The sequence below is a fragment of the Daucus carota genome, chromosome 5 (genome assembly GCF_001625215.2).
Source record: "Daucus carota subsp. sativus chromosome 5, DH1 v3.0, whole genome shotgun sequence".
Taxonomy (NCBI): domain Eukaryota; kingdom Viridiplantae; phylum Streptophyta; class Magnoliopsida; order Apiales; family Apiaceae; genus Daucus; species Daucus carota.
In genome coordinates, this window is record NC_030385.2 from 11,182,996 (window position 1) to 11,203,373 (window position 20,378).

The following is a 20,378-nucleotide window of genomic DNA, read 5'->3' on the forward strand; positions in this document are numbered from 1 at the left end:
TATATATATTTGAGTTTGGGTCCGAAAGCTTTTATCAGTTTTATCATATTACAAAATTTTATCAATTTTATAACTGACCGAATAATTTTAAACGAATATGGCCAGTTTGTATTATCCTTCGAACGTCATTGATACAGGAGTGTTTAACTTTTATATATGAGATTTCTGTTCACTTTCGACATATAATGCTTAATGCATGAGAAAAAAATTTAAAGTATCAACTACACCCTAATCAATAATCATCATGGCAGATCAACTCCAACTAATTTTGAAAGAAATCTGACGTAAAAAGTATCACAGCACTTCTAACAACCATCCTACTTTTCGGTTAAAATATATACAACGACAAGGAAATGGAGGAAGCATTCACTTGGAACTAATCTGTATGGTATGTCGTATGCTTAATAAATATTGCCATGTTTTTAACCAATCTGCATGGTATCTTATATGCTTAATAAATATTGCTAATTAAACTCACATGGCTGTCTACCGTTTAACACATGTATTATAGTATATTATTCATAAAATATGAGAATATTTAATCTTTCATTTATAATATATTATGATATAATTAATATACTCTCTCTATCCCTCTCATTTGTTTAAGATTTCTATTTTGGATCATTCTCTTTATTTCTTTACATTACCTAAAATAGTTTTTTTTAATATTATAAAAATTATGTTTTTATCTTTCTATCCCCACAAATCTATCATTACAAGTTAATGAAGTTTTATTAATTTAATTAAACTATCACTTTATCTACACTTAACTTTTAATAGCTAACTCAAACCATGCACACTCTCTGTCACATTCTTCACACTCGTTCCATCACTTTTTCTCATGAACCATGCCTACTCTCTGTCACATTCTTCACACTCGCTCCATCATTTTTTTTCTGAAATCATCTCTATTCTCTCTTTTTCTATTATCGATTCTGACTCTGAAATCATATCTTCTCCGTTTTTGTTATCTCTGGTTACAGATTTACGCGTATATATAAATGAAAATTATCTTGATATATTTGAAATTATGGAAGATACTCCGAAAAGGGTGAAGAAACGCATGTTAAAACAAGAGTCAATCAATTTATAGAAAAAAATTGTAGTTCGATGACCCAACCGACATGTTGCAGACTCTCCTTTCCTAATTTTTCAATTAAGAGCTGGTACGACCTTTTTTCAGTTGATCTTTTGGTTGAATGCCTTTTTCTTAATAGTTTGGCTATTAATTTTAATATCCTCTCCTAGAAAATATTTTTGTCTATGCAGAGAGAAATAGAGATAAAGGGAACAAAAAATGCTTGGATATTTATTTAAATCTGGAATGATGATTGGATATTCATTTAAATATGGAATGGTACGTAGAATCATATATGCTTAGATTTTCATTTAAGTCTGAGGATGTTGGATACTGGTGCTATCACTGATTGAGAGATAAATTTGTAATGTGGATAGTAAGTCTGATAATCGGCTGTGTAAAGTTGTTGTGCAAAGTTGAGTATATAGACAGACTTGGTAAAATCAATTTGTATTTAGGTAGGCTACATTAATTTATTTTCCCCCATAATGTCACAATAATATCTTTCCTTAAGTACTATTTTTTGGATATCTTGATTGTAGTATTAATCAACTTATAATATATACTAACCCTCCCCCCTCTCTAGCTCTCAAAAATTAAGGTTTAGAAATCCGTCGTCTTTTTTCAAGCTAGTTGAGGGGCTTCCATCGGTTTCTTCTCCGGTGGAAAGCCCTAATCCCTTTGTTTTCTTTCATCTTCGTTAATTTTCTTTCAATAAAACCCAACTTTTTGGGTGTTTGTGTGTCTCTCCTGTTGGAGTGTGTTTGGTTTGTCTCTCCTTTTGGAGTGTCTTGTTATGTTCATGTTTAGTTATGTTTGGATTCATCCGATGTTGGATCTATAGAGAATGATTTTATTGATGTTTTTTGGGATTTGGAAAGCCCGCGTCAAATATCAGCCGGTGGTAATTATGGCAAGAGGTCACCTTTCACAATCAAAGATTGTTCATATGTTTGGGGTTTACACTTTCGGCATGTTTATAGCTGGTATCCGGCATGTAGATAGCTAGGGTGTCGCTCCTCCAATCTCAGTTTATGAGATTAGGGTTCTCGAACAATGTTCTAACACCAGTTATTATGTGATAAGGTCAATTGTGATGTTGCTGCTTTCTGTGATGTTGGTGCAATTTGGATCGCTGGGAAGATCTTTGATTTTATTTTTAGCTCTAAGAATTTTTAAATTCTATGTGTCAAACGATCAGGAAACAAATCAGCTAATTGTTTTTAGTATGATATTTGTTTTCCAACCTGGTTGTATTGTCAGTTGAAGGTTTGTCCCGACCGTATTATGTTCTGGTTAATGAAATTGCTTTTTTTTTTTGGTGTCAAAAACTTATAATATATACTCCCTCCATCACATGCATTTGTATACAATTTTTTTTTTTGAAATGTCCCACCAATTGTATACATTTCAAAAGTAGTAAACTCTTATAATGTAAAACACCATTACACCAACTACTTTCTTCCAATATCTCCATTCTATAATAATATAAACACTATTACACCCACTAATTTCCTCCACTATCTCAAATCCATTATTAAATATAAATGGGTCCCACCACTATACTCATTTTTCATCAAACATTACTCATTTTTTACATTTTTTTCTTGGTTTTCGTGTCCCAAACAAATGTATACAATTGGTTGGGACGGAAAGAGTACTATCTTGGTCTCTGTGTCCCTCTCATATGTAAAGTATTGAGCGGGACATAGGGAGTAATCCAACGCGACTCCGAGGGAGAAATGAAACTCCTCACCGTTGGTGTGATCCGTGGACTTACTCAGCTGGGGAATTAAATATGGGCCATGTATGCCCCTCTTCGTCGTGCTGCAGTTCAAGGAATCAACGACATTAGGCTTGAAACTGACAACTATCAAGCCTACATGACAATCAAGCATCTCCGAGATGGCGTTGCAGCTTCGATCTTCGACATCACAAACCAACTTGACACCTTGATTCGTGATGAAAGCAGGATTGTGTTGTTTCCTATGTCTACCCTTCCAGGAACCGTGTCGCTCGCTTTCTGGCCAAACTAGGCATGGAAACATGCAAGCAACTTTACTCGTTTGATAGGCCAGTAGGTGGTGTGGATCGGAGGAACTGCTAGACTGGACCAGGGCATGGGCCTTCAACACCCAGATTTCATGGACATCATGGTTCCATTTGAAGCGCCAGACCCTGTCGATTTCAATGTCAGCATTCCATTGGCTGACCAAGTTTGCGAGCTTGGCCTAGGACAGATCAACGCCCCAAGGGTCTCTAGGTTGGAGCTCGACGTTGACGAGATGAACGATGTGATCGAGGGTGCGTGGAAGACTTCTTTGTCACTAGCTTTGGCCTGAAGGGGCCACTCTGGGCTCATGAACCACCCCTCGGGGAGATGGACTAGGTTGGTTAGGATATAGTTTCGCCGGAGGCTATAGTAATACTCCTGGCATGCGCGTCGCTGTTTACTTCCCTTTGTTATCAGTTGCTGCTATATAGTCGCTAGGGTTAGCTGTTGGTGATGTTTGTACCTCTGGTTAGGCTTTCAGGTTTTGGTTCTCTGTTAGGTTGCTTGTATGCAGCTTCAAGTCTGTATGTTCGTCATGGTCACCTCATTTTTCAAGTGAGAACCCTGGACTTCTATAAATATTGACTTATCTAAAAAATAAAACATATTTCATAGTCCTTGTACACCTAAAAATCCATCATTGAGTTTTGAAAAGATTGGACAGTTGAGATGAATTTATATATTTTACAATTTTTTAAAGAAAAAATATTTCATATATACGGCAGGTGCAAATATCGGCAAATACTTGCAGCATAATACTTTCTTTAACACAATACTTGCAACAAAATAATTGCAAAACAACAAGTGTGTTAACAGTATTTTATAAGGCATCGATTGAAGCACTTTAACATTATCTTTTCTTGATCAATTAAGATGTTTAGAGGTATGATGCAGAACACCTTGGTAAATTCTATCTTTTAAAGTGGGTTGTCGTACAATCGTGTACATCAAACTTAGGGATTCAGAGATCGCATAGCACCGCCTCTTCTTCAAGTTCTTTTATCATGTTTGGGTGTAAGTTGTTCAATAACTCAAACTCATATGTTTATGACTGGACACAAATGTACAACAAATAATTATGTCAATAATTGATAGTTCACATTAACATGTGACAAATCACAAAAAGATGTATAACAAAAAATAACTAAAATTCTAGTTTTTGGTTGTAGTTGTAATTGTTGTTTCAACAATAGACATGTGTCTAAACAAATATAAAATTATATTTTATAATTTTTTTAATATACGTGTAAATAATGAACGTAAACAACTTATGGGATAAAGAGTATATCTATTGAAAGAATACAGTTTTGTTAATGTATTATTAAATATATTTACTTTGTGTGTATGAACACGATGAGATGCTATAACAACAAGAGTAAATTTTTTAGTAAACGAAAAGGAACCATTTATTAATTTACTTTTATCTTTGGGCAGAAAACCCACGTCAGGATATGTCTTGTAGCTTCTCGTGATTGATTATGTCACCTTTTTCCATTTTGTGTTACTATAATGTAAATAAATGAGCGATGCTTTTATTTCAAAAAAAATAAAAAATGAGTGACCCTAATACATGTGTTGTAATGTTAAATAAAATTATAAACTAGCCCGTGTCCTATAAAGTTGTGGCATAGAATCCTATAAAGCTGTCGCCAAACAGATTCTAAAATAATAATAATAAATCATATTATTTTTAAAATATAATTAGTTAATATAACCAGTACTATTGAAGCACAATATCTTATATGTTCAAAAATAATAACTTAATCAGTATTTTCTATTAGTTTAGCCAACTAAATTGAATACGCTCTTATCCGATAAATGATAAGTATTAGAGATAAGTAACATTAAATGTTGAATTAGTTGATTTCTGTCTAATATAATTTTTAAGATGTGATATCTTCTGAATTTAAATTATTTTAACAAACCACATAGGAGAAGAATCCGATAAATTTTAGGAAAAAATAACGTTTAAGTGTTCAATTAATTGATACTAGTCTAATATAATTTTTGAAATGTGATATCTTCCCGATTAAAAGAATATTGTTTAGGAATATTTTGCATTTTTTTTTCTTACAAATGAGATGGACTTTCATTGATTGGAAATGTCAGGCAAACTGGTCTTTAACAAATGAAGAGGAGATGTGAATACAATGAACCCATTAACTAAACAAGAGATGTTAACTCATGAGCTATCATATTTGCTTGCCTTGTAATATGTGAAACATGAACCCCAATATGGACGGTAACATGTCTATGCAATGTTCAATTATGTGTCCAGCCTCAAGTAAGTTGTCACTTTTATCATATATCACGCATAGTTAACAAAGAGTGTCTCTACTACCACCCTGCTTTCATGACGGCTCATAATCCATCACAGATCTTCTTGAACACCAATACTTTCCGCTTCAAATACTGTAAATGGACATGGCAACGAGAGAGTCTTTCCTTCGATGAACAAACCATTGTGATCCCTCATAAGTTAGGGCTGTCAAAAAAGTCCGAAAAATCCGATATCCGTCCGAAAAATCCGCATTCGTATTCGAGATAAAGCGGATATTATCCGTATCTGAGACAAAGCGGATATTATCCGCATCCGAATCCGACAATTCCGGATACGGATACGGATATAGGCATATTCGTATCCGATAATATCCGAATCTGAAATTAAATATATATGATATTAAATATTATATATTATTATTATTATACAATAACTATATTCGGATTCGGATACGGATACAGATATAGATCTTCGGATTCGGATCCGGATCCGGATACAGGCAGATCCGTATCCGAATTATCCATTTGACACCCCTACCATCACCATTCCAATTATAAAAACCTCAGCCTCCTGGAAAAATGAACATCAAACATTCACTTTGAGTGTGCCTTCCGCGGGAGAAGACTACTTTTATGACACTGTTTCCGTCTTTCCAGATGATCTCTTCTTATGACACTGTTTCCAACTTTCCAAGTAGCCATACCGGAGCTGAAATCATAGAGATCATATCATATTAGAGCCCCATATGTCTCAACACCTATTATCGAAATGGCAATCAAAGAACACACGCAGCAAGTGTTCCACACAAAAGACAGGTGATAGGAAGAGAAACATCTTTAGATCGAAGCCGGTTACAAACTGGAACATTATTTCGACAGAAATACCATATGAAAATCTTCATTTTGTTAGGGATGTTTAATCTCCAAAGTTTGTTCCAACCACCAGAAGGAACTGCTGCAGAATTGGTCCCATGTTGCTCGTGCCAAAGTCGATATCCTGTCTTAACACTATAATTTCCATCGGGTTAATTATCTAATTGGTTACTCACTTCACACCAATATATCATCCGGGGCACTCTCGAATTTTCGGTCTCATTTGAAACACCGTTTTCAGAAATGGTATCAGTCTTGAAAATAAAAAGTTAAATTCGAACACAAATAGACAATTTAAGAACTGTTACTCATAGGGCTTTAATACAGTACGCTATAGAGATTATGTAGGTACAATTAATTGAATTTCCGTGTCCAGAAAATGGGTAAAATTGATGGTGGAAGAGATGGGTCATGAAGAACCCTAATAATCCATATATAGCCATTTTTTTTTACTTAGAAATTCAATTAATCGTACCTACATAATCTCTATAGCCTACTGTGTTAAATCCCCATAAGTAACACTTCTCAAACCGTCGATTTGTTTTTGAATTTAACTTTTAACTTTTAAGACTGATATAATTTCTAAAAACAGTGTTTCAAATGAGACCGAAATTTCAAGAGTGCCCCGGATGATATATTGGTGTGAAGTGAGTGCCGAGTAAGATAATTAACTCAATTTCCATCAACAAATCTGGGCCATGCTACTCTGTCATCAACTAAATGTTGTGCACTTAAATTGCCAGAATATCGTTTGCATCCTCCTCACTGAAGAGCTCCTTAATCTGCCAATCATTCCAGGTTTTAGTACCAGGATAGAATAAAGACACAACCTTTTCATCTCTGCCTTCATAGAACTGCAAATTACTCACTCAATATTCCCTTTTCTTTTTCAGCCACGGATCTTTAGAAGCTGCTATACTTTGCCCATCACCTTCAACCCACGTGAAACCTTTAATAATAGCCTCTTTCGCAGACCAAATGTCATTCCAAAGAAAGCTCGAGCCCTGACCCTTTTTAGCTTTCAAAATATGTGTATCTGGAAAACACCTCGCTTTTAGGACTCTTGAGACTAACAAATTTGGATTCTGAATACATTTTCAGACATGCTTACCAAGCAGAACAACATTGAAACCGCCTCCATCCTTCTTTGTCATACTCATTGCTTCTAACGAGTGCCATTTCACACCTTTCCGAATTTAAATTATTTTAACAAACCACATAGGAGAAGAATCCGATAAATATTAGGAATAAATAACGTTAAGTGTTCAAATAATTGATTCTAGTCTAATTTAATTTTTGAAATGTGATATCTTCCCGATTAAAAGAATATCGTTTAGGAATATTTTGCATTTTTTTTCTTAAAAACGAGAAGGGCTTTCATTAATCGGAAATGTCAGGCAAACTGGTCTTTAACAAATGAAGAGGAGATGTGAATACAATGAACCCATTAACTAAACAAGAGATGTTAACTCATGAGCTATCATATTTGCTTGCCTTGTAATATGTGAAACATGAACCCCAATATGGACGGTAACATGTCTCTGCAATGTTCAATTATGTGTAAGTTGTCACTTTTATCATATATCACGCATAGTTAACAGAGAGTGTCTCTACCACCACCCTGCTTTCATGACGGCTCATAATCCATGACAGATCTTCTCGAACACCAATACTTTCCGCTTCAAATATTGTAGATGGACATGGCAATGAGAGAGTCTTTCATTCAATGAACAAACCATTGTGATCCCTCATCACCATTCCAATCATAAAAACCTCAGCCTCCTGGAAAAATGAACATGAAACATTCACTTTGAGTGTGCCTTCCGCGGGAGAAGACTACTTCTTATGACACTGTTTCCGTCTTTCCAGATGATCTCTTCTTATGACACTGTTTCCAACTTTCCAAGTAGCCATTCCGGAGCTGAAATCATAGAGCTCATATCATATCAGAGTCCCAAATGTCTCAACACCTATTAGGAAATGTCAATCAAAGAACACATGCAGCAAGTGTTCCACACAAAAGACAGGTGATAGGAAGAGAAACACCTTTATATGGAAGCCGGTTACAAACTGGAACATTATTTTGACAGAAACGCCATATGAAAAATCCACATTTTGTTAGGGATGTTTAATCTCCAAATTTTGTTCCAACCACCAGAAGGAACTGCTGCAGAACTGGTCCTATGTTGCTCGTGCCAAACTTGGTATCCTGTCTTGACACTATATTTTGTGACTAACAAATTTGGATTCTTGAATAAATTTCCGACATGCTTACCAAGCAGAATAACACTGAAACCGTGTAGGTTTCGAAAATCTAAGTCTCCATCCTTCTTTGCCATACTCATTGCTTCCAACGAGTGCCATTTCACACCTTTCCTCTGCTCAGAGCCTGAATAGCCATTAAATGACACATAGATTTTGGCACCAAAAAACATGACATAGCAGATGATGGTATGGATTGTCCTACGTTTTTTTATCAGAATCAACTTGCCAGCTCTAGAAACTAGTTTGGACCTCCAGCTTTCAACACACTCTTTCTTTAATGAAGCCAAACACCCCGTTCCTTTGATCTCCCCACCAACGATGGGAGTCCCGGGTAATTACTATCAGTAATATCGCTATGCATCGTACACAATTCAGCTTGTTTATTCGTCTTCATTTTAGCTCTAAAAGACCCCTGATTTTTGAAAATTATTTGGCTTAATCTACACCCGGGAATGTGCCCATTTGCTGAAGCATTGTCAAGGGAATTCAACAAGCCTTCTAGTTCTACACACAGTAAAACATTTACTTGAGATATTTTGGACTCTAACCATCCAAAACTTCATCAAATTAAGTATAATATTTTTATTTGAAAAATTATTTTTTACAGATACTATTAATTTTAATTATGCAGTCAAAAATTTGAAAATATGTAAAAAAATTCAAATGATCTGTACGAAAAACAGAAAATATTATAAAATTATATCCGTAAATTGGAATGTAGTCTTCTTCAAAAATAAAATTTTCAATTTTATAATTAGAGAAAACAATTTACAATTTTCATTTTTCAGTTGCAAACCAAATGGGAGGGAGTAAGAAACACTGGAAAATTCTATCCATGAGGTTTCAGCAATAGATATCACTGTGCCCATGTCCATGTCTTCTTCTTCTCCCCCACTTTGGTTATTTTCATGCCCTTCATTTTCTTCCACTTGTAATCTCTCATCTCTCTGCATTCTTTATCATAATCCTCAGACCATTTCCTTAAGAAGTTTTAACATTTCAAGGTTTAGACTTTTTTGTTCCCATCAAACACTTGAATTGGATACCCAAAATGTTAAGAAAAAGAGAAAACCCAGACCCAGTTTCTTGGAACAAATTGAAGATAAATGGTCTGTGAAAACCCCTTGTTTGACCCAAAAATTCCCATGGGAAGAAGATGGTCATAAGAAAGGAAGTACTCAACAATTGCCTGAATTTGCTGCAACTGAGTCAAGAATTGATGATAACTCGGTGGTGAGTGAGTCAGTCAGTGTTGGATTTGTGAAAAATAGAGTGAAGTTAGCTCAGTGGAATCAAAGAAGCAAAACCCACAAAACCCATATGGATTTTGAAGCTGAAGAAAGTAGTGGTGTTAGAGGCAAAAGGGATGGTGAATTTGCTGGGACTGAGTCAAGAGTTGATGATAACTCGGTGGTGAGTGATTCAAGTAGTGTTAGTTATGTGAATAGACAGGCAAGGTTATCTCCTTGGGATCAAAGAATCAAACCCAAGAAGGCCCAAATTGATTTAAATGGTACAAGTGTAGAAAGTAGTAGTGTTAGAGGCCAAACGATTGATGAATTTGCTGGGATTAAGTCGAGAATCGATAATAATATGTTGGTGAGTGACTCAGTGGATGTGGGTAATCAGGTAAAGTTTGCTCCTTGGGATCAAAGAAGCAATTCCAACGAGGGCCAAATCGATTATGAAGCTGGAAATCTAGAAACTAGTACTGTTAGGGAAAAGACGGTTGACGAGTTTCCACAGGGTTATCTTCTACAATCGAAGAATTTAGGTATTGTTCTCGAGAAAGATGATACCGTTGAAGAAACTGATAATGTGGATGATGCAATTTCAAGTGAGTTACTATTGGAGAAAAATGACAGGAAATTTGATAAGCTTGATGAAAAGTTATCTTACGAAGGGATATTATCTGGTATTATCCAGCAAGAAGTTGGAAGGGCTGGGGATTCTATAGATGGATGTGATATAATGGGGCCATTGGATGATAAATTAGGAGAAGAAGATAAACTGAAGAAGATGATGCCTTGGGAGCCTATGGAATCTACGAAGGAGGAGTCTATGAAGAGCAATACAATGTTGGCTGAAAAACTAATTCCGGAACCTGAACTGAAGAGGCTAAGAAATGTGTCATTAAGGATGGTAGAGAGGATCAAAGTTGGAGCAGCTGGCATCACGCAGGCCCTAGTTGACTCTATACATGAGAAGTGGAAAGTTGACGAGGTTGTTAAATTGAAATTTGAAGGACCTACTGCTGTAAACATGAAGAGGAGCCATGATATCTTGGAGGTTGGTTTTATAATGCTCCTGAACTTGACACGCCTAAATTTTATGGCCACCCATTATTAAATTTCAGCAACATGTTGTTGATATATATATCACTTGTATTGGTAATTTTATGAATGAACTAAATTGCACTATCTGATGATTCTGCTATATGATTAGTATGTTGTGTGATCAGTAAAATGTAGCTAGTAGGCAAGAGTTTTTAACAATGTCTTTTCCAGTGTTATGATTACACTTGTTTGTGATTTCAAAGATATCTCACTTTAAGAGAGTTTTTAAATTCTAAACTTGCTGGCTTTGAGAATGTTCAATATTTTAACATGTTGGTTTCTTAATCTCAGCGAAGAACTGGAGGTTTGGTGATATGGAGGTCAGGTAGTTCAATAGTTTTGTTTAGAGGAATGGCCTACAAGCTTCAGTGTGTCAAATTATTCACCAATAATCAGCCTAATGTTAAAGTATCACAGCCTCCAAAGTATTTCGAAGATGATTCTCCAAATGTTACTCCCAGCAGCTCAGGTAGTTCTTCAGAGGCATCAACACCCAATTCAGCAAGTTACACAAAGGGTCTTTCTGAAGGTGGTAACATGGATCTAAGTGAGTTGAACTTTCTGTTAGACGAGATTGGTCCAAGGTATGTAGATTGGGCAGGCCGTGATCCGCTGCCTGTTGATGCTGACTTACTTCCAAATGTAGTTTCTGGTTATAAGCGTCCATTCAGACTTCTTCCATACGGGATACGACATTCTTTGAAAGACAGGGAGATGACTTATATCCGCAGGGCTGCCAGGAATATGCCTCCACATTTTGCCCTGGGTATGTGGAAAATGAATGTTAATTATTCACACCTAAAAATATGTAATCACCTCTGTTGTCATTCTTACATTCTATAGGACGAAATAGAGAGCTGCAAGGCCTGGCTAAGGCTATGGTGAAGCTGTGGGAAAAAAGCGCCATTGCTAAGATAGCTATCAAGCGCGGTGTGCATAATACTCGCAATGAAAGGATGGCTGAAGAACTCAAGGTAAACATACCATTTTGTTGTGCATAACTGCATATGCCTGTGGTTCTTTGTTCTGTTTATCATGCATGCACATCTGGTGTTTGCTTCAGAGTTGTGAATGTTTTGTATCATTCTAGATTTAGTTCCTAATTTCTATGGTTAGAAACACTTTATTCACAAGCTATATTGCAACATACAAAACTGTGTCAAAGATAAGGTGGACTGCTATTATATATTATGGTATACTTCAGAAACATTGACTTTTGTAACTTATCAATTTGGTAAAGATCTATTTGGAAAGATATTGTTCTATGCCTCAATGAAACTACTAATTATGTATATGTATATGTTTTACACCGTCTATTAATAAGTGAAACGCTGCTTTAGTGCATCAGAAATATCAAATAAAAAGTTTTATATCTAAACAACAATAATTTAAATAAGTATATTAAAAAGATGATAATGTAATCAAATAAAAAGACATTATATTTCGAAAAAATAATATATTTAAACGAATTTTCTATGGTGTGCCCAAGGGCACACAATAGTCACCAACTCTCATGAAAATTCTAACTTTTGATTGGTGGATAGATAATAAATGTAAATGGCCCCCCTGCATTCACATCAATTCCACCAATCTAAACAAGCCATTTTCATGAAATTTGGTGCTTATTGTGTGCCCTTGGGCACACATTAGAAAGACCGATATTTAAAATATTTATTTAAACCCGTGCTATGTGATTCTCGGACTCTCTAGAAAACCCATCCGTACCCGTGTCTAGAGGACACAACACTAACACCGGGATCCGGATCTGGACGTCATCCAAAAATCAGCCTCTCCATCTTAGACAACCTATCTTTAATTTTAGTGACCTATCTCTAAGAGGAAGATAGGAATAAGAACATATATGAAGAAACATAGGTGAAATGGATGTAAAAGGAGAAAAGAAGCAACTCTTGCAATTGTTTGTTATGCAGTATAATAGAATGATAGTTATTTATTTATAAGAATAATTTAAAATAATAATGCAGTGTCCAAATCCAAGTGTCGTATCCTTATAATCCCCAAGTCTTTAATTTTGTAGTTCAAAAGATCTGACAACCTGATATGTGTTTGTTTCGGATCCTTCTAAAAGAGTCTGAGCATCATAGTCCGTGCTTGGCACGGGTCATAAGCTAATGTTCAAGTACAACAAAAATACTTGCTTTCTTATAAATATAAACCCGTGTTACATACATTTAGGATCTTGATGCTTGCATCCGCAATACTGAGATGTGATCCAGATTACCCTAATGTTTTAATATATTGTATCCGGTTTTACATTCTTTCAGCTCATACAAATTTATATCATTTGTGCAGATATTAACTGGGGGAACACTGATATCTAGAAACAAGGACTATATTGTCTTTTACAGGGGTAATGACTTCTTACCCCCTGATGTAACACAGACGCTGGTAAAAGCGCAAAACCTAGCTGCTATCAACCAGGAAGAGGAAGATCGGGCCCGTCAAAAAGCGTTTGATCTTATGGAATCAAATACCAAAGCTTCTAAGGAACACCCGCTGGTTGCAGGAACGCTTGCCGAGACCATGGCAGCAACCTCACGCTGGGGAAACCAGCCAACCGCTGAAGAAAAAGAGAAGATGATGAAAGACTTAGCTTTGGCTAGACATGCTTCTCTAGTTAGGTTTCTTGAGAAGAAGCTTTCCCTTGTAAGTATCAAATACACTAGTACGAGTGTTCCTTTCGTTACCTGTAAATTACATCGAAACATCACTCCATATATGACGTTTAATGTGCTATAATAATTCAGGCAAACAGGAAAGTGAAAAGGGCTGAGAAGGCTTTACGAAAGGTGCTGGATTATCTGGAACCAGCTTCACTCCCTGATGATCTGGAAACTTTAAGTGACGAGGAAAGATTTCTATTTCGTAAGATTGGCCTGAGTATGAAGCCTTTTTTGCATTTAGGTAATCACTCCCACTTTCGTAGTATCCTTCTGATATATAATAAGAGCTGAGATTAATATTATATGGTTTTTTTAGGGTTAAGAGGAATTTTTGACGGCACCATTGAAAATATGCACTTGCACTGGAAGTATCGCGAGCTGGTAAAGATAATAGTTGATGGTAAAAGATTTGCTCAAGTCAAGCATATTGCTATTGCTCTCGAGGCAGAAAGTGGTGGAGTATTAGTATCTGTGGACAGAACTACTAAAGGCTATGCAATTATAGTTTATCGTGGAAAAAATTATAGGCGACCCAGTGCCGTGAGACCCAAGAATCTTCTTACCAGAAGGCAGGCTTTAGCTCGATCAATTGAACTTCAGAGACGTGAGGTAATAGAAATCTGAATCCTATGTCAAAGAAGAGGTTCTTCCTCTCAAAATATAAAAATTTTGCAATCGGACTGAATATTAAGAGGGAACATTTTTACCTGCATTCTTTATATCTCAATTAATTATGTTCTGGGGTGTTGGTCTATTTCTGATCTATGTCCAAACATTTTCAGGCACTAAAGCATCATATTACAGAGTTACAAGCAAAGATTAAGAAACTCAAGCTTGAGCTGGTTTGTTTTCTCCTCACAATTAACATGCTAAGACAGACAAATATAAAGAAGCTCTTAACTTATTATAACATACTTTTTATGGACTTCTGTTATAAAATTTGCAGGAGGATATGACAGTCGTAAACAGGATTAGTGAGGATACCTTTTACTCAAGGGTAGATAATGCTTCTGACAGTGATGAAGATGATGACGACAGCATGCAGGAGGTAAATATAACTGATATTTTGCTTGCTTAAACATATTTTTCCTCAATGAAAGAACATTATGTTGTGTCTGGTTAGGGTGATTGGAATGAGTGAAAATGAAAGGAAATAATTGAGGGTAGAAGGGAGGACTTGAAAAAAATGAGTGGATGCAAATTTTGTGTGATAAGACTTGGGTAGAAAATAGGTATGATAAGGAATGGAGCTTTGCTCCATAAAGTGGAAGGCTTGAGCTCTCGTTAAGGTTGATAGGAATGGAATGGTGGAGGGAATGAATTTATTAAACATTTAACTAAATTATAGTTCAAATTCATTCATTGCCTCCATTTTCATTCTACCCCAACCAAACACAACATTAGTTTCTGTTTTAATCCTTAAAATATCAAAGAATGTGGACTCTATAATTGGACTCTCAAGCTCTAATTTTTCCTGCAGTAGCTAAGCATCATTCTAGAGCAGTGATGATCAGTTCTGCTGATTTTTAGACTATTTAGCCCAAAAAGGTCTGCTAGATCAACCTTGATCGACATGATATTGGTTTTGTTTCTATGGTGCAGGACGACGATGAAGAAGCGTACCTTGAAGTGTATGACAGCGGAGATGAGGATGGTAAATCTGAAATGGCATTTGGACATTGATGAGAGCAAGAAAAAGATGCATTCTCCTAGATATTCATGATGTACTAGAATCCTTGTGCCCATATTATGGTTAGTCATCTGAATATATTTACCAGGCCTCGGCATGCATATTGTGATAATTCCTTTCTTATGTTAGTGTACGGCCAAATTTAGATCTACCTGAAATAATGTTAGTCTCGAGCTTGTAAAGAAAAATAGCAGCAGTATATCTTCTTTGATTTGAGTTGCGTGTATATTGTGTAATTTACTTATTTGTTCTTTTTGTGGCAATGCATCAGTAATATTTGCAGCCAGGATGCCTTGTTCTCTGTTCAGTCTCAGATTATTAGGAATGAAATTAAGAAAATGTTAGTTGGATATAAGTTTTGTGTCTATCCTTGATAATTGCACTATATTAAATTGTCAGTATGTATAGTAGTTAGACATTGAAAATTGTATTCCGGGAGAATTTTAAGAAAAAACATTCAAAATATTGTTTTGAAAAGAGAGGGATGAGTATTTTGGGACAATTTTTTTCTCCAAAAGGGACATGTAAAATGGGACGGAGTAATAAATTTTGAAATTTAGTGGTTGACATGATTTTGATATGATAAATCACTAATTAACCCAAGAAGCCGATTTCCTCATCGGTGTGTAGATTGTTTGTCTTCCTGAAGTGCCATCCTATGTAAATGAGATGGTTCCTCCAGCATCATTTTAGCCACCAAGTAGCCAGCAATGGACCAAGTTTGGTACTTACGAGACTGCTTTCCCACATAGCTTCCAAGCTTTCCGTCATAGTACTCGGGCCAGTCATCCTTCATCAATCGACTCTCTGCAACTTGTATGGCGCGCCTTGCAATCTCCTCTTGTCCCGTCTTGATACATGCAGCAGTCAGCAGCCACAGGAGCACTGCACTTGCAATATGACGGATCAAAGGACTTAGAAATGTGTATCAAAAAGTCAAACGACTTATATATCAAAACAGAGGGAGTATCTTATCTTGACAAAGTGAGTGGACTATATGCATGTTCAAGGCAAAAAGGCATAAAAGAAAAAACATATTTGAGCACCTGGCCAAGAACCTCCATTATGATAACTCCGGCTAGTGATCTTTAGATCACAGCCTGTGATAATGCGCCATTTGTGACTCTCCATTGCCGGATAAAAGAGCTTCAATGGCATTTCTCCGACAAGCTCCCCCCATCGTGCTTCAATAAGATCCATGATTGCCGAGGCTTGCTCAGGAGTTGCATTACATGACAAGATTGCAATACAATTTTTCTAAGCAAAACCACCGAAAATCCATTCTTGCTGGACTCACATTTCCCACAAAGTAACCGCCATGAGTTGGCATGAAATCAAAAACCCAATCTGGAATGTAGTCCGGCATCACATTGAGCTTGTTCACCAGTGTGAGTACTCCTCGCGGGGCACTAACTGATACATACACAAGAACTACGATTGATTATTTTTATGTTATTAATATTACTTTGCGGGGCACTAATTTTGTGTCATTTGCCACCACTTACAACTTATTTTGTAGCTAAATGTAATTTTCAAGGGATTTTTTTAAAGTTATATTTTTGCATATATGATTGCTAGCAGATGCATATATGGGTGCAAATGCAACCTCCAAATTTTTGCAATTTTTTTTAAAACAATTGCAATTTGTTTTAAAAATTGACAATCTTTTTATAAAAATTCATAAGTTTGGGTTTTATGTTAACAATGTGGAGGGGATTGAGACCAGATAAGAGGTGAGAAGCTTGATCCCATTTCTTATATTGGTAAAGGGCCAAATAGAAAACACTACTTTGGCTAGCCAATAATCATAAAACTTCAATAAAACAAAGTTCAAAAGTGCAAAGAAGATTTTTGACAGAACCACCAGTAAGGCCTTGTTACAAGCTTTTTATCACGATATGGTAAATTTAAACCCTGCAAATATAGGCTCTTCACAAGTATTTTACATCAGGTACCAATATTGGGTGCAGGGGCTGCCACAGGCGCGCCATGTGAATACCTCCACTCATTACATGCCATACATTTCTCTAAATCCACACTGTTTTCTAACGTACAAAATTTACATGACCAGATCTTGTACTTGTCTTTAAGGTCTCTGGGCTTTAGTGTACCACAGACTTCACATACTGGCGCTAGGGGCTGTAACATTCAGATGTCAGTTCCAGAGGACAACAATACAAGTTAATATATTTATAAAGAGCAAATATACAACTGAAATAAGTTGAATGTGAAAAGTTCAATAGTGTTCCTCTACTTTCAGCACAAGTTAGCAAATTCCCAACTTAATTTTTTTCGGCTAAAAAAAATCTTAACTACAAGGAAATGGTCCTGTGCTGCTGATGCTTATGTTTTTATTTAATTTTAGAAGTAACTACTTAAAAGCTTCTTAAAGAATTTTATATTTTTTAATGGTGGATTGTGGTATATTGGACGGAAAATATGGTAGCACTACCAATTATACTTCAAACATATCAAGGTGCTATGATTACATGAAGCTTCATATACAAGTGATGATGAAGATAAACAACCAAAATTAGGAGTTTCAATCGTATTAATTCTTGCATATATGTTTACAATAATAGGTGACTGAAGCTAAGACACGTGAAAGTGGTGACAAGTACCCTAGCAAGGGTGCTTATCAATCTATTATTACTATAATAGAACATCAAATAATCATCCTAATAAATTTAATCATGCATAAAAATATACCGAGTAGAATTTTGACTGAACACTGGGCATGTTACTTCAGTAGTAGTGATGGCTATTGGCTAACCATATACTATTGGTAGGACGTAGAAACATGTACAACAATGTAAAATTGTCATTTTTCAAGATTTGCCGTAAGTTAAAAAAACATATCTCATCATAGATAATATATCTATTCGACTATTAGTGTTTAGACTTTCAAATTTATGACTTAAACAAGTTAAGGCTTACTATCGAACATATGCGATATTATATGTATTCAAACTCTAATACTGCCAACAATAGAATTTAGGTTTCCCAGTAAACTGTATAAGCTAAATAGCATGTATCTTAAATTATGGCAGTAAACGTTGCATATTAGGACTCGGGGAAGGACACATGCTATTTACTAAAACAAATGGGAAGATGGGATGTGGTGGAGATGTTATTAAGAAATACATATAACCAAAAAATCATAAAACAGGAATGCTTACTGGATTTGCCAAAGTGCAGACTCCACACTCCCACTTACAAGAATTAGCCGCATACTTTGTAGCATCTTGATAATTCGTAGAGGCAGAAGCCGAAGAATCATTCGAAAGATCAATAAAATTAGATTTATTCTGAAAATCAAAGGATTTAAATGACTTTTTTCTCTGGTCACTTCTATTTTGAGATGTATCATTTTCACAAACCACTGATCCAGACACTATACCATCTGGTGTCGAGTCCAGAAAATCAGGCTCCATAGGAGTATCACGAGATAAGGCATTAGTATTAATATTACTCATATCACGACTTCTTTTCCCAGATATTGAGGTTGACTTATTTACATCAAAACCAGTAGAATTCCTTGAGGTTCCAGAACCTCGGTCCATCTGCTTCTGCAACAAATCATTACTAGTTTCTGCTTCCTCTATTTCACAAGATCCAGATGCACACCAAAGCTCATCTTGTAGTCTCCTTTCTGCAGCCATTGCAGCAGCTTGGACGGGACTAAGAGCAGTCATCAAAGAGCTATCACCGCCAAGACGCTTAGGTCCCGATGGTAGAAGAGATCCTAGACGAGCCCTTTTTTGGGCCGCATTCAATGCAGTGTGTCGTAAAGATGAAACAGCAGGTTGAGAGAAACCACCCAAACGCCTCCCTGGAAGATCAAAGCCCTGCCCAGAACCGCTTATCCCTTTGTTCATAAGATCCTCACATTCCTGAGAATTTAGAAGTGATAAGTAAAGAAGCAAGACTAGGAAAAATCTACCTTGTTATTACATCACACTAGTCGGTGTATTAAATAGGTATAACCACTAAAAAAATAAAAAAAATCAGGTGTTGCAATTTTATGATTGCTTACACTGTTGGTTTCCTAATAAGAAAAATCAAAATTACAGGGAAGGCTGGGCTGACGCCCGACAAAGTTAGATATCATTAGGTTTAACGAAATTATACCTACTAACAACATGCTCGGTTCAACCCCTCGGTTATTGACACCATCATAGAATTGAAAAATCAGGCAGTAGAATTGCTAAGTGATTTGAGAAATTCATTATAATACAAACATCAAAAAGAGCAGAAACGGATGTTTAATGTAATTATAGAAGTGGGAATTAGTCCCTGAGCTAAAACCAATTCTGTTTCTAAAATCAATTTCGGAAACTAAAAAAGAAAACATTACATAACAGAAAAGGGGGTAAACTAACCTTTCTAAGATCATCCCAAAGCTTGTAAAAGACAGCATTATGAGGGCCATGAGCATTATGACAAAGCTCATGAAGCATGGTATCGAGAATCTGATGAAAAGGGTAGAATTCAGAATCCCTATTGGGTCTCCGAAGCCTCAGCTTGACATTAACACCATGATTCACATTAACCCCTAAAAGGGCGGGATCTTTGGGGCTATAAAACAAACACAAAAGCGATATATGTATAGAAGAGTATAAATAAAGACATGAAAGCAGTTAAGATAAAATTATGATGATGATGAGTTACCAGAACTCGGAGAGGAGCTTGACACGCCAATTGTGTCTGCGCATGATGGGTTGGACTTGTTTAGCGATGCGATTGAGAATGGCTTTGGCTTCATCTTGTTTATCTTTTCTTGTCAGGGTTTTGATTTCCCATACTTTGTTTAGATCCGCTGTGTTCATTTCAATTGCAATTGCAATTAGAGTTTCTCACTGGGTTTGGGGCGGGGGTTTTCAAATTGGGAGAGGGTGGGGGCTTCGGACTTGGCCCTTTTCATCATCCTTCTCTTTAAGTACTTGCACTTCTTAAAACTTTTCAGCTTCCCCCTTGTCGGGTTAGATTTTCGGATTCAAACTTTAATTTTGGAATCTTGAATTTTATTTAAAATCTTGAATTTGATAACATGACATATTTGAAAAAATCTAATTTAAATTTATTTGAAATTCAACATTTCCAGATACAAGTATAACAT

General features: G+C 36.0%; 2 protein-coding genes and 1 pseudogene across 2 annotated transcripts; 1 reads left to right on the forward strand and 2 right to left on the reverse strand.

Moving 5' to 3' along the window:
• The first annotated feature begins 9,326 nt into the window (after positions 1–9,326).
• On the forward strand, positions 9,327–15,475 carry LOC108223288 (CRM-domain containing factor CFM3, chloroplastic/mitochondrial). Its single transcript, XM_017397457.2, has 9 exons — positions 9,327–10,838; positions 11,177–11,651; positions 11,729–11,859; positions 13,199–13,552; positions 13,654–13,810; positions 13,886–14,178; positions 14,352–14,411; positions 14,516–14,617; positions 15,172–15,475. Exons 1-9 carry the CDS (start codon positions 9,417–9,419, stop codon positions 15,250–15,252), a joined length of 3,075 nt encoding a protein of 1,024 aa, XP_017252946.1. The 5' UTR covers positions 9,327–9,416; the 3' UTR covers positions 15,253–15,475.
• Positions 15,476–15,697: 222 nt separating this feature from the next.
• Positions 15,698–16,915, reverse strand: LOC108221317 (probable alkaline/neutral invertase B; annotated as a pseudogene).
• A 139-nt stretch (positions 16,916–17,054) lies between these two features.
• LOC108220844 (uncharacterized) lies at positions 17,055–20,220 on the reverse strand. Its single transcript, XM_017394714.2, has 4 exons — positions 19,931–20,220; positions 19,642–19,837; positions 18,439–19,152; positions 17,055–17,398 (listed from the first exon to the last, which is right to left on the reverse strand). The coding sequence occupies exons 1-4, from the start codon at positions 20,086–20,088 to the stop codon at positions 17,207–17,209; spliced, it is 1,260 nt and encodes a 419-aa protein (XP_017250203.1). The 5' UTR covers positions 20,089–20,220; the 3' UTR covers positions 17,055–17,206.
• Between the last annotated feature and the right edge of the window lie 158 nt (positions 20,221–20,378).

Excerpts from the sequence above, each read along its gene's own strand:
- LOC108223288 (XM_017397457.2), top strand. The coding sequence starts at position 9,417 with ATGTCCATGTCTTCTTCTTCTCCCCCACTTTGGTTATTTTCATGCCCT. Across the intron at positions 11,860-13,198 it reads GGATGGCTGAAGAACTCAAG|ATATTAACTGGGGGAACACT; the intron begins GTAAACATACCA and ends TCATTTGTGCAG. Across the intron at positions 14,179-14,351 it reads TTGAACTTCAGAGACGTGAG|GCACTAAAGCATCATATTAC; the intron begins GTAATAGAAATC and ends AAACATTTTCAG.
- LOC108220844 (XM_017394714.2), bottom strand. The coding sequence starts at position 20,088 with ATGAACACAGCGGATCTAAACAAAGTATGGGAAATCAAAACCCTGACA. Across the intron at positions 19,838-19,930 it reads AAGCTCCTCTCCGAGTTCTG|CCCCAAAGATCCCGCCCTTT; the intron begins GTAACTCATCAT and ends TTTGTTTTATAG. Across the intron at positions 17,399-18,438 it reads TCTGCACTTTGGCAAATCCA|CCCCTAGCGCCAGTATGTGA; the intron begins GTAAGCATTCCT and ends TGAATGTTACAG.